We start from the raw sequence: 12,733 nt of genomic DNA, 5'->3' as shown, positions 1-12,733 counted from the left end.
CTTGATCGCTTGATGCCAGTATTTCGTGGGGCGTCGTGTTACCTTCATGGGAGTGAGCGGCCCAGAGCTGCACCATCTGTAGGTTGGTGGGGGTGGGTGACCTGAAGGAAAGGTCAGAGGGTAAAGGGGCGGGGCTTCCATGGGGCGTGGAGGAGGTCCCTAGTCCGCTGGCCACAAACCCACCCAGGAAGGCCTCACCTGAATGGGGGAGGATGGAGAAAGAAGTCACGATTAGGCAGCAGGATTAACGCAGTGCTTCTGTACAACAATCCCCCCCGCCCACCCATTCTACCCCCTCATTCCCTCCTCCCTCCCCAGGCCTCTCATTCAATTCATTCATTCAGTCGGATTTACTGAGCGCTTACTGTGTGCAGAGCACCATACTAAACGCTTGGGAGAGTGTTGTGTTGTGAAGTCAGGCACAGACAGCCTCCCTGAGGGGTTCACCCTGTCTGGGCCCCTGAGCATGGACAGGGTTTCTCAGGCCCCTCACCTGCTTGGCCATTCCCCTCCAGGATGGGCAGTGTCCGGGCCGATTTCTGGGGCCGGCAGCAGGGGCACCCCCCATCCCTAAAATGGGGGCAGTGAAAGAGGTAGGGCCTGGGCTGACTCAAGGGCGAGGGCCAGGGGAGGCAGAGGCTACCACAAGATGAAGGGCAAAAAGCAAATTAGCCCTTGGAGGACCTCCCTGCTCAAAGACAGTCTGTCATGATGTAGTAGATAGAGCATGGGCTTAGGAGTCAAAAGGTCACAGGTTCTTATCCCAGCTCTGTGGCTTGTGTGCTGTGTGACCCTGGGCAAATCACTTAACTTCTCTGTTCCTCGGTTACCTCATCTGTAAAATGGGGATCTAGACTGTGAGCCCCACGTGGGACAGGGACTGTGTCAAACCCGATTGACTTGTATCATAATAATGGCATTTATTAAGCGCTTACTATATGCCAGGCAGTATACTAAGCACTGGGGTGGATAGCTGCTTCTCAACCCTCCAGTACTTACTAGAGTGCCTGCCACATAGTAAGCGCTTAACAAATACCATTATTATTAAAGGATCTGTCCTCTGGGCGGTGTTGGGAAGACAGCACTTGCAGTTCTGTCTCTTCCCTTCAAGAGTCTGAGAAGAAGGCGAAACAGCCAGGAGGAGATTTTGTTTCTTAGATAGTTCCTCTAGACTGTAAGCTTGTTGTGGGCAGGGAACATGTCGACCAACTCTATTATACTGGACTCTCCCAAGTGCTTAGTATTCATTCAATCATATTTATTGAGCACTTACTGTGTGCAGAGCACTCTACTAAGCACATGGGAGAGTACAATACAACAATAAACAGACACATTCCCCACCCACAGCGAGCTTACAGTTTATACGGTAAGTGCTCAAGAAATATGATTTGACTGATTGACTGACAGGGGTGGGCTAGCTGGGCTCTCAGTGAAAAATGTTTATGGAAACCATCAGGCTGCTCTCCCTCTGCCTTCACTCGCCCCTTCTTGCTAGCCCCCACCATTTGCCACATAAAGCAGGGGCTCCTCCCACCCAATTGGCCCCTCCGCCTCCCTCCACAGATTGACTCGCACACAGGAAACGCTGCCCCAGAGTCTGCTCCACAGGCAGTTGGTGTGAACCAATCTCCCCAACCGCTTCAAACTGGAATAGACATAGAGAAGCAGCGTGGTTCAGTGGAAAGAGCATGGTCTTGGGAGCCAGAGGTCATGGGTTCTAATCCCGGCTCTGCCACTTGTCAGCTGTGTGATTTTTGGCAAGTCACTTAACTTCTCTGGGCCTCAGTTACCTCATCTGTAAAATGGGGATTAAGGCTGTGAGCCCCTCGTGGGACAACCTGATCACCTTGTATTCCCCCAGCACTTAGAACAGTGCTTTGCACATCGTAAACTCTTAACAAATGCCATCATTATTCTTTAGAAGCAGTGTGGCTCAGTGAAAAGAGCCCAGGTTTAGGAGTCAGAGGTCATGGGTTCTAATCCCAGCTCTGCCACATGTGTGCTGTATGACCTTGGGTGAGTCACTTAACTTCTCTGAGCCTCAGTTACCTCATCTGTAAAATGGGGATTAAGACTGTGAGCCCCCCGTGGGACAACCTGATCACCTTGTATCCCCCCAGCACTTAGAACAGTGCTTTGCACATAGTAAGCACTTAACAAATGCCATCATCATCATTATTATTATTATTCCCTCTGGGAGAGCCCTGAAGCACAGCACAGTCAGCCTGGCACAAAACCAGTCCAGGCGGTCATGGACAGCCCTATGCAATCCTCCCAAAGAGCAATTTCAAGCCACAGAAGTGCAGCAGTGGGGCTGCATTTTTGTTCAAGGGATTCACTTTTGTTCAAGCCTGCTGGGATTATGGATCCCAGCAACCCACCCGGCAATTGGACGAACAGGATGACCCCAATCGAACACTATCAGACCGCCCTGAAGCGGACTCCTGTTCTGGTCCCACTCGGACTCGCTTTCTCTTTGGCATGAAGTGGACCAGACTCAGTCGCCGCCATCCCAGGGCACCGATGGGGCAACATAGGACTGACCGAGGGCATAAGTGGCCCGAGCTAGACCTAGGTTCTAATTCCGGCTTCACCATTTGTCTGCCTTGTGACCTTGGGCAAGTCACTTTACTTCTCTGCTCCTCAATTACCTCCTTTTTAAGACAGGGATTAAGACCATAAACCCCATGTGGAACAGGGACTCTGTCCAACCCAATTCCCTTGTATCTACCCCAGCGCTTAGTACAATGCCTGGCACAAAGTAAGCACTTGACAAACACCAAAATTATTATATTATTACTATTATTATTGAACTTCCCCATATCCTGGCTGCCCCCACACCTGAAGTGCAGGGGGTCTGGAGCCCAAACCAGCCAACCCAGCTTGTGGATGGCCCTCAGAAAGCCCAACCCAAGCCTAAGGCTCTTCCACTCTGAACAAAGCAAAAAGTCCTGCAAATTAGTAACTGCCCAAAGGCCAAGGGGGGCTAAAGAAATGAGGTGCATAAAGAAATCAGATGTCCAGCAAACATTTTAATAGTCCCTTAACATAAACAAAGAGATTGCTCACCTGCAATCTACCCCCAATTTCCACAGCCTGGGGTAACCCTGGCCATCGGCCCATTTCTATGTCCAATAGGGCAGAGACATTTGCTTCATTGGGCAGATAAGTGTCTCCTCAGGCCAGCTCCAGAGGGAGGGAGCAGAGGGCAAGACTCATCATCGGCCTGCATGTCGGAGACCTAGCCAGGTGTTGCAGCTTTCTCTCCGCCCTCAGGCCACAGGAAAAGCTGCGGAAGCCTGCTGCCTCTCCGTTTGCCCAGCAGGCTTCCTAGGGCTTCCCGCAGATGTAGCCCCCATCAAATTAGGGCCCAGGTGCCGCCCTGGGAGCAGCTCCGGGTCTCTGCCTCTTACAAAATATGACTTAACCACCAATGCCACACTGACCTCCTCATCCTGGTTTTTGATAGATAGCCCTGTCAAGGGGACAGGAAGGGGGAGAAACAGCCAACAGCCCTGGTGGGGACAACAAACCCTTCAACTTCCCCTCTTTTAGTGCCCTGCCCCTCCCTCTTTCTCCCCCTGCCAGACAAACTCTCTCTCAACACTGCTTTGACCATGAAGCCTGCTCCCTGTGAACTTGCTCTGACAGCTGGTTGCCACCTGTAATAATAATAATAATTATGGTACTTCTTACTCTGTGCCAAGCACTGTTCTAAGCACTGGGGTAGATGCAAATTAATCAGGTTGGACACAGTCTCTGTCCCACAATGGACTCACACTATTAATCCCCATTTTTTACAGATGAGGTAAATGAGGCACACAGAAGTGAAGTGACTTGCCGGAGGTCACACAGCAGGCAATAGCAGAGCCGGGATTAGACCTCAGGTTCTTCTGAATCCCAGGCCCGTGATCTATGCAAGAAGCCATGCTGCCTCTCGTCTAACTTTCCTGGTGATTAGAGCACAGGCCTGGGATTCAGGAGATCTGGGTTCTAATCCCAGCTTCGCCACTTGCTTCCTGCATGACCTTGGTCAAGTCACTTGACTGCACTGGGTTTCAGTTTCCCCATCTGTAAAATGGTGCTAAAATCCCTGGTCTCCCCTCCTTTTAGACTGTGAGAACCATGTGGGACAGGGACTGTATCCAACCTGATAACTGGTATGCACCCCAAAATTTAGCATAGTGTTTGTTGCATAGTGCTGAATTGCAATTATTATCATTATAATGTATTATCACTATATTATATTGAGTATATAATAATAATAATAATAACAGCAATAACTTGCTGCCCTACTGCTTGGGGCATGTTGGACCAAGGGAAGCCAAGAAGGAGCCACATATTTCTCTGGGTACTCCACGGGGGAGAAATGGGCCCATGGGTGGAGAAGTTGGAGTAAACATGATCCTCCAATCCACCTAGGTAGAAAAGTCCTCCCCCAGATGCCTTGCTTCTGCTCTCCTCCACCTCTCAGTATCTAACTGTTCTCAGCCACTCAGCCAAGGCGCAGGAGATGAAAACTGCAGGGAAAAGCAGAGATGCTTTCTGCTGTGCAGATGGTGATAGGAATCATATTCCCAGACACAGAAAAGTAGAACATTTCATGCTATATGTGTCATTATATTTGGAACATCATATGCTAAACAGACTACATACACATCACATGCACATCAGGCCTCTTTTGGAATATTGGATCAGGACCAAATCAGCCCATGGGGAGGAAGGTTCCCTATAGGAGAATCAGAAACCTCTTTCCATAGGATTTATGTAAATCTGGGGCTGAGGTTTGCTTTTTAAAGCTGCCAGGGCCCAGGGCCTGTCATGCTCATTTACATGTTATTTGCCATTAAATTTGCATGTTGCATTCAAGAGTCCCTAGGGGAAAGTAAAATGAATGAATTAGTGCAACCTACTGCAACTGTATTCAAACTCCAGGTTCAGGGCAAAATACCCAGCAGCAGATTGTTAAACTGGGGAAATCTGGAGTCGGGAAGACAAGGATACCCAGGAGCAAAGACACACTTTAACTCTGCCTGTAGTGAGGCAGGGACCAGACCGTGGCTGGGAGAAATGGAAACAGCCCTGGAGGAGCGGGGTACTCTCTCTAACCTCTTTTTTTCCCTTAGTTTATCCTTGTTCAGTATCACCCCCTCCCCTCCATGCTATCAGTACAATAACGGAATTGATAGGCACATTCCCTGCCCACAAAGAGTTAACAGTCTAGGGGGGGAGATGCTAGCTCCTCTTCAGCCTCAGTCTCTCTAACCAGTCACAACGGAAGCATTAATCCCAGACCCCTCAAAAGTCAGCCCCTATAACCATGGACTGCTCAATATTGGCACTTTCCAGCACAGTGAAGAGGGATGAGTCTAAGACAGGGAAGAGGCTCACGTCGCATGCAGAAAAGGCATTAACCACAGCAAAGCAGGCTGCGGTGTACTGTATGGTGGGGGGAGGCGAAACCAGAGCGTCTTTCAGCAAGCACCTTCATTCAGTCAGGCATATTTACAGAATGTCTGTTGCATGCATGGCACTATACTAGGTGCTTGGGGGAGTACAGTACATCTCCCTGACCTGCAAGGGGAGGCTGTTGGCCCTCCTCCCTCTTAACAGCAACAGCTCTGCTCAGTTCATTTCACGGCAGAACTGCTGCTTCCTTCCTCCCTTAGGAAGCGGACTGCCTTACACCACAGCCCTGACTCAGCCCTGAGCTGAGCCCCTGTGCCACATCATCGGCATCAGCAGTGGAATGTCTGGAGTACCTACCGTGGGCGAGTAGCCTACTGAGCACTTGGGAGCGGCCTCCCAGGAGCACGTGGCATGGCCCCAGCTCTCTAGGGGCTTACAGCCTATGGGGGGAAGATGATCTCGAGCTGCTGGGCAAGTCCCTTCCACCTAACACACACACACACACACACACACACACACACACACACACACATATCTTAAAGCTGGAGCCAGAAGCAGCTGTCTTCTCCAAGGAGTAGAATTCTCCAAAAGCTATTGCCTTCCCTTCCCCACATCTCCCCAGCCCACTCTCTTCACCACCAGGTGCTATGTCTTAGCACCCCACCACCCACCCCCTCCCCACACAGACACACAGACACACTCTGCCCCCTCCGCGCCCCCCCCCCCACACACACACGCAAACAGCCCTGGGCTCTTCTGGCCTCTGGCCCCGGCCCACATGTCTGGTTCTGTTTTCTTTATAATCTGCAGCCTGAGCCAAGGGAGCGTTGTGCCTCTCGGCCCGAGGCTCCTCCTGAGACAGGAATGCAGTTACACAAGGTAACTGGAATCCAGCCCTGCAGAACTGGAGTGAAGGGAAGGGGTGGCTAGAGGGGAGGGGGGAACCTGTGTGGGCTTGTAAGAGCTGCTGAAGGGCCCTAGTGGAGAAGTTCCGGGGAGATACTGGCGGGAACCAGGCAAACAAACAAGAAAGGGAGAAAAAGAGAGAGAGAGAGAGAGAGAGTGCTCTCTCTCAATAATTTTGGCCTTCAAGTCCACAGCTAGGGGACTCTGGACATCTGCTTAGTGATAGCGGGGGCAAGGACATTCTTTCAAAACTTCCCAGCCTAAGTGTTGGGCTGATGATAACACATACTCTGAGCTTCTCCCCTTCCCCATGACTGGTAGAAGAATCAGTTGCTTCAGGTTCTATCCCTCCAATCCAGAACCTGTCTCAGTGCTGCCCATGGAGCTTGCCCTGGGCAGTCTGTAACCCTCAGCAAACTCCTCGGGGAATATGTACCCCATGAACTGTGCCTTCACCGGACCCAGCGTAGCCCAGGGGAAGGCACCCAGGACTGGGAGGCAAAATAATAATAATAATTATTATTATTATTACTTTTGTTATGGTATTTGTTAAGTGCTTACTATGTGCCAGGCACTGTACTAAGTGCTGGAGTGGATACAAGCTGGGTTGGGTTGTTCACAGGCCCTGATCCACACGGGGCTCACACGTGGGGCTCTAATCCCGGTTCCCCCACCTGCCTGCTGTGGGATCTTGGGCAAGTCATTTAACTCCTGTGCACCTCAATTTCCTCATCTGTAAAGTGGAGATTAGATGCTTGTTTCCCTTCCCCCTTATACTGGGTGCCACGTTTAGAGCAGGGAATGAGTCCAATCTGATTGTCTTCTATCTACCCCGATGCTTAATTAGCTCAGAGTTTGGCACACAGGAGGCATTTAACAGCCTCCTCCCTCCAGTCCCGTCCCATCCCATCCCTTGGGCTACTTCTACACAAGTGTCCATGGGGGTGATACCAATGCTATGCCAGGAACAACCGTGACCTCCGAGGCTGCTGTGAGAGGGAAGACAAGCCTCTGTTTAGGTCTATCACACAGGGCTTCCTCCCACTCTGTCCAGGGTTGTCCTTCTAAACTAGTGTCTTCCATTTTCGGCAAACTCCATGGGGATTGCTGGAAGTGGGGTCTCTCCCCCTTGAGTGCCCCTGGGTAATCCCCTCCTCTACTGTGTATTTTCAATGTAGGGGATCTGAGCCAATGACAGTTGACAGCTGAGGAGAAATAGAGAAACAGCAACCTTTGCGGGAGTATTAGTAATAGTTTAACTTGAAAATAGATTATTCTACCCAATCCATGGCCAAGTGTGTAAATTATAAACTAAACTGGAGCAAATGGATACTATTTCCTGGAAGCAACCTTGAGGAAATCTGGAAGCTTCTTACGAGCAGGGGGAATGTGTTTACCAGCTCTGTTGTACTGTACTGTCCCCCGTGATAAGTCCAGTTCTCTGCTCACAGTAAGTGCTCCCAAAATTGCATTGATTGATTGCTTGATTGAACGGGGTCCCTTTCTGACTTTGGAGGATTCTTACGGTCAAGGCATCTAACATAGCCGAGCCACCACCTCTCTGCCTGCAAGAATCCCTCCCTACCTCCTTCCCAGACTAATGAATAGTTCAAAGAGCTTATTTGCAATGTTGATCCTCCCAATCCCCTGGAGGGTCTTAAAGTCTCCTAGTATTTCTTCCCGTCTCTCCTTCTCCCATCCGTCCAGTCCATTCTGAATGCCACCCCTCCCCCATCCTCTAACACGGTGCTTAATCTTCCCCCGGCTCTAGGGAGCACCACGCTTCTGCTAACATCAGTGAACTGTGCTGCAGAGCAGGTGGCTTCCCGTTCTTGGTCCTGGGCCTGCCGAGCCTGGGATATTCTCTTGCTCACCTCCTTGAGCGTTGCCAACATCCGTCCTGCACATGCTGCTTTTTTATTTTTTACTGTCGACATTACAAATCCTCCAGATGCAGATTTACTTTCTCTTGCTGAGGGTTTAGGACTGCTTTATCTATCTGGCCTGGGAAGAGCCAGCCAATCGCTCAGCGGGGTGAAGGGGCCGATTCCCCAACTGCCTCTCCCCCGACCCACAGTAAAGTTCATTCCAGAACCTTTGCTGCTCCACCAACCTCTCAGTTCTGACCACATTTTTCACTGAATATTAACCACAGATCACCATCACCCAAATATACAGTTGGGGTTTAGCAAACACACATCACGAAAGGCATACAAGAGTGATTGTTTTCATCTAATGGAACTGCCTGGCAAACTTGGGAAGTGCGCAAACTTGGGGGACTGCTGGTAGAAAAACTGTGGGACAAAGGGGCTAAATGACTAGCCCAAGGTCTTGCAGCATGATCTAGAGGATCTGCCATTTTCCAGATGTGTGACCAATCATTCATTCATTCATTCAATCGTATTTATTGAGCGCTTACTGTGTGCAGAGCACTGTACTAAGCGCTTGGGTAGTACAAGTTGGCAACATATAGAGATGGTCCCTACCCAACAATGGGCTCACAGTCTAGAAGGGGGAGACAGACAACAAAACAAAACATGTGGACAGGTGTCAACTCATCAGAATAAATAGAAATAAAGCTAGATGCACATTATTAACAAAATAGAATAGTAAATATGTATAAGTAAAATAAATAGAGTAATAAATCTGTACAAACATATACATATACAGGTGCTGTGGGGAGGGGAAGGAGGTAGGGCGGGGGGATGGGAAGGAGAAGAGGAAAAAGAGGGCTCAGTCTGTGAAGGCCTCAATCAATCAATTAATCAATGGTATTTATTGAGCGCTTACAGAATGCAAAGCACTGTATTAAGCACTTGAGAGAGTACAATATAACAGAGTTGGTGGACATATTCCCTGCCCGCAACAAGCTTACAGTCTAGAGGGGGAGACAGGCATTAATATAAATAAATTATGGATATAGCACATAAGTGCCATGGGACTGAGAGAAAGGTGGACAAAGGGTGCAAAGGCAAGTGCCATGGAGACACAGAAGGGAGTGGGAGAAGGAAAAATGAGGGCCTTGCTGAGTAGATATGTCTTTAGTAATACTTTGAAGTTGGGGAGACTAATCATCTGTCGAATATAAAGAGTGAGGGCATTCCAGGCCAGAGGCAGAACGTGAGTGAGAGGTTGGCAGCAAAATAGACAAGATCAAAGTACAGTGAGTAGGTTGGCATTAGAGGAGCAAAGGTTGCAGGCCTGGTTGTTGTAGAAAATCATGGAGGTAAAGTAGAAGGGGACAGGGTGATTGAGTGCTTTAAAGCCAATAGCAAGGAATTCCTATTGGATGCGAAGGTGGAGGGTAACCACTGGAGGTTCTTGAGGAGTGGGGTAAGATAGACTGAATGTTTTTGTAGAAAAAAAATCTGGGCAGCAGGGTGAAGTATGGACTGGGGTGGGGAGACAGGAGGCTAGAAGGTCAGCAAGGAGTCTTATATAGTAATAATAATAATAATAATAATAATAATGGCATTTATTAAGCATTTACTATGTGCAAAGCACTGTTCTAAGCCCTGGGGAGGTTACAAGGTGATCAGGATGTCCCACGGGAGGCTCACAGTCTTCATCCCCATTTTACAGATGAGGTAACTGAGGCACAGAGAAGTTAAGTGACTTGCCCAAAGTCACACAGCTGACAATTGGCGGAGCCAGGATTTGAACCCATGACCTCTGACTCCAAAGCCCATACCCACTTTCCTCACTGAGCCATGCTGCTTCTCTTAATCAAAAGGGGATAGGATAAGTGCTTGGATTAATGTGGTAGCAGTTTGAATGGAGAGGAAAGGAAGGATTTTAGTGATGTGAAGGTTGAACTGACAGGATTTGGTGAGACTGAATATGTGCACTGAATGAGAGAGATGAGTCAAAGATAACGTCAAAGCTATGGGCTTGTGGGACAAGGAGGATGGTGGTGCTTTCTACAGTGACAGGAAAGTCATGTGAGGACCGGGTTTGGGTGGGAAGATAAGGAGTTCTGTTTTGGACATGTTAAGTTTGAGGTGTAGGTGGGACATTCAGGTCGCGATGTCTTGAGGGCAGGAGGAAGTGTGAGACTGTAGAGAAGGAGAGAGATCAGAGCTAAGGATGTAGATTTGGGAATCATCCACCAAGAGATGGTAGTTGAATCCACGGGCGGAAATGAGTCCTCCAAGGGAGTGAGTGTAGATAGAGAATAGAAGCGGACCTGGAACTGAGCCTTGAAGAGACTCCCACCATTAGGGGTGGGAGGCAGAGGAGGAAGAGGAGGAAGAGGTTAAAGAGACTGAGAATGAGCACCTAGAGAGATAGGAGAACCAGGAGAGGACAGTGTCAGTAACACCAAGGTTGGATAATGTTTCGACCAGAAGAGGGTGGTTGACAGTGTCAAAAGGCAGCTGAGATATCAAGGAGGATTGGGTGGAGTAGAGGCCATTGGATCTGGCAAGAAGATTATTGATGACCTTTGAGAGAGCAGTTTCTGTGGACTTAATTGGGTGGAAGACAGATTGGAGAGAGTCAAGGAGAGAATTGAAGGAGAGGAGCTGGAGTTTGGAGAGGAATGGTAGGAATGACCTTGGGGAAGTCAATTTAACTGCTCAGTGCCTTACTTTCCTCATCTGTAAAGATAGCAGTTAAATGCCTATTCTCCCTTCCCTTTAGACTATGGGTCCCACGTGGTACAGGGACTGTGTCCGATCTTGCTTTAATTGGATTTATCTCAGTGCTTGGTACAGTGCTTGGTACATAGTAAGTGCTTAACAAATACCATAAAAAAATAACAAAAAAAAAGGGCTGAGGATCAGCCCTGCTATGGTAAATGATAGCAGAGACCTCTGGAAGGGCCAAGACCTGCATTGAACATTATAGCTTTACTACTTCCCCTATCCATAATTTACTTTAATGTCTGTCTCCCCCTGTAAACTGTAAGCTCCTTGTGGGGAGGGATTATATCTCCCAGCTCTGTTGTACTGTACCTTCCCAAGCCCTTAGTACAGTGCTCTGCACATAGTAAGCACTCAATAAATACCACTGATTGATTGGAGCATGCTTGGGGTGCTAAGCCATACCCCCTTTTCCCTCTTTCATAGCTGTGTGGGCCTCCTCTCCTTCTGCTATACACTTCTGGAAGAAGAGATCTCTGTCAGTAATAGTAGACAGATGAGATAAAACAAAGAAAGTCAACAGGTGCCAAACTCCAATGATGAAAGAATCAAATTAGATTGTACCAAGCGCTTAGTACAGTGCTCTGCACATAGTAAGCGCTCAATAAATATGATTGATGATGATGAAATTAGAATGGGAAAATTGCCTGAGAAGCCTATGAAAATTGTGTGCAAACCATATGTCCAGGCAAGCATGGTCCTTTTAACCCTTTAATCCACCTGGATGGGATACTGAGAAAACTCTTATTGGAGACCACTGAAAAAGAAAAGGAGAGAGAGCAGCAGGCTGCATTCCTGTTAAAACTAGCCATTTGCTGGCAGCTCTTGGCCAACTCTGGTAATGCAACAGTTGGGAAATTTGACATTTAGAAGGGGAGGAAGCAGAAATAAGAGCAAAGTTAGGAAAAGGAAGGCTGGGGGTTGACAAACTGACCCTCCAAACCCTGACGGGGGGAGCTCAAATGACTGGAGCTCTCTCCCTCCTCTTCCACCTCCTCTGCCTTAATTCCCAGGGTCAGCAGGCAAATTGGCTTTCCCTTCTGCATGTTCTGTTCCCAGGTCGTCCAGGAGGGCCCTCAGGAATGCCAGCAATGAGAGAGATGCCCCTCACTGAGGCAAAACTTGGTCTGATACACAGCATGGGGTTATTTTAGGGGGTCTATCTTTGGGCTAACTATTCGAATCTGTAACCTCACTGTGGGCAAAGAATGTGTCTACCACTTCTATTGTATTGTACTCTCCCAAGCGCTTAGTACAGTGGTCTGCACACAGTAAACACTCAATAAATATGATTAACTGATTATCTGTGGCAGACCAGCCAGCATCCCTTGCTGGATGTGGGGAGCCTCCTGTGCCTGCTGGTCACCATTTGCCAATGAGAGGGATGGCTAATTTCTCTCTCTGGCTCCACATTCAGTAAGGTCACTTACTTCTGACTTCCTCCTGGCCTCTTTTCCAAGGTCCCTTGTAGGGGACCCTGCCCCCAAATGGAAAAATCATGGAAATGCTTTGTCAGGGGTTCAAGCATCAATCAATCATATTTATTGAGTACTTGTGTGCAGAACATTGTAATACACGCTTACACAGTACAATATAACAGGTGGTAGATATGTTCTAGATTATGGGCTCCACATAGGCAGGGAACATATGATGATGATGATGATGATGATGGCATTTATTAAGCACTTACTATGTGCAAAGCACTGTTCTAATCGCTGGGAGGACATGGTGAGCAGGTTGTCCCACGGGGGCTCAGTCAATCCCCATTTTACAGA

The 12,733-nt window shown here is 48.6% G+C and overlaps 1 protein-coding gene across 5 annotated transcripts in view; it reads right to left on the bottom strand.

The window, feature by feature from the left end:
- The window catches only part of TNRC18 (trinucleotide repeat containing 18), a 111,518-nt gene that overhangs the window by 77,340 nt on the left and 21,445 nt on the right, over window positions 1-12,733 (bottom strand). For 3 of the 5 annotated variants that reach the window (XM_038763917.1, XM_038763918.1, XM_038763919.1), the window contains exon 3: window positions 43-198. The exons of 1 other annotated variant lie outside the window; for it this stretch is intronic. In XM_038763917.1, coding sequence (XP_038619845.1) covers window positions 43-198 — 156 coding nt within the window. Of the gene's footprint in view, window positions 1-42; window positions 199-3,069; window positions 3,117-12,733 lie in introns of those variants that run through there. One more of the 5 variants, XM_038763921.1, reaches the window with a different exon arrangement.

The sequence above is a fragment of the Tachyglossus aculeatus genome, chromosome 21 (assembly GCF_015852505.1).
Source record: "Tachyglossus aculeatus isolate mTacAcu1 chromosome 21, mTacAcu1.pri, whole genome shotgun sequence".
NCBI lineage: Eukaryota > Metazoa > Chordata > Mammalia > Monotremata > Tachyglossidae > Tachyglossus > Tachyglossus aculeatus.
Note: the sequence above shows the minus strand (reverse complement) of the source record. Positions and strands in the feature narration are given on the sequence as shown.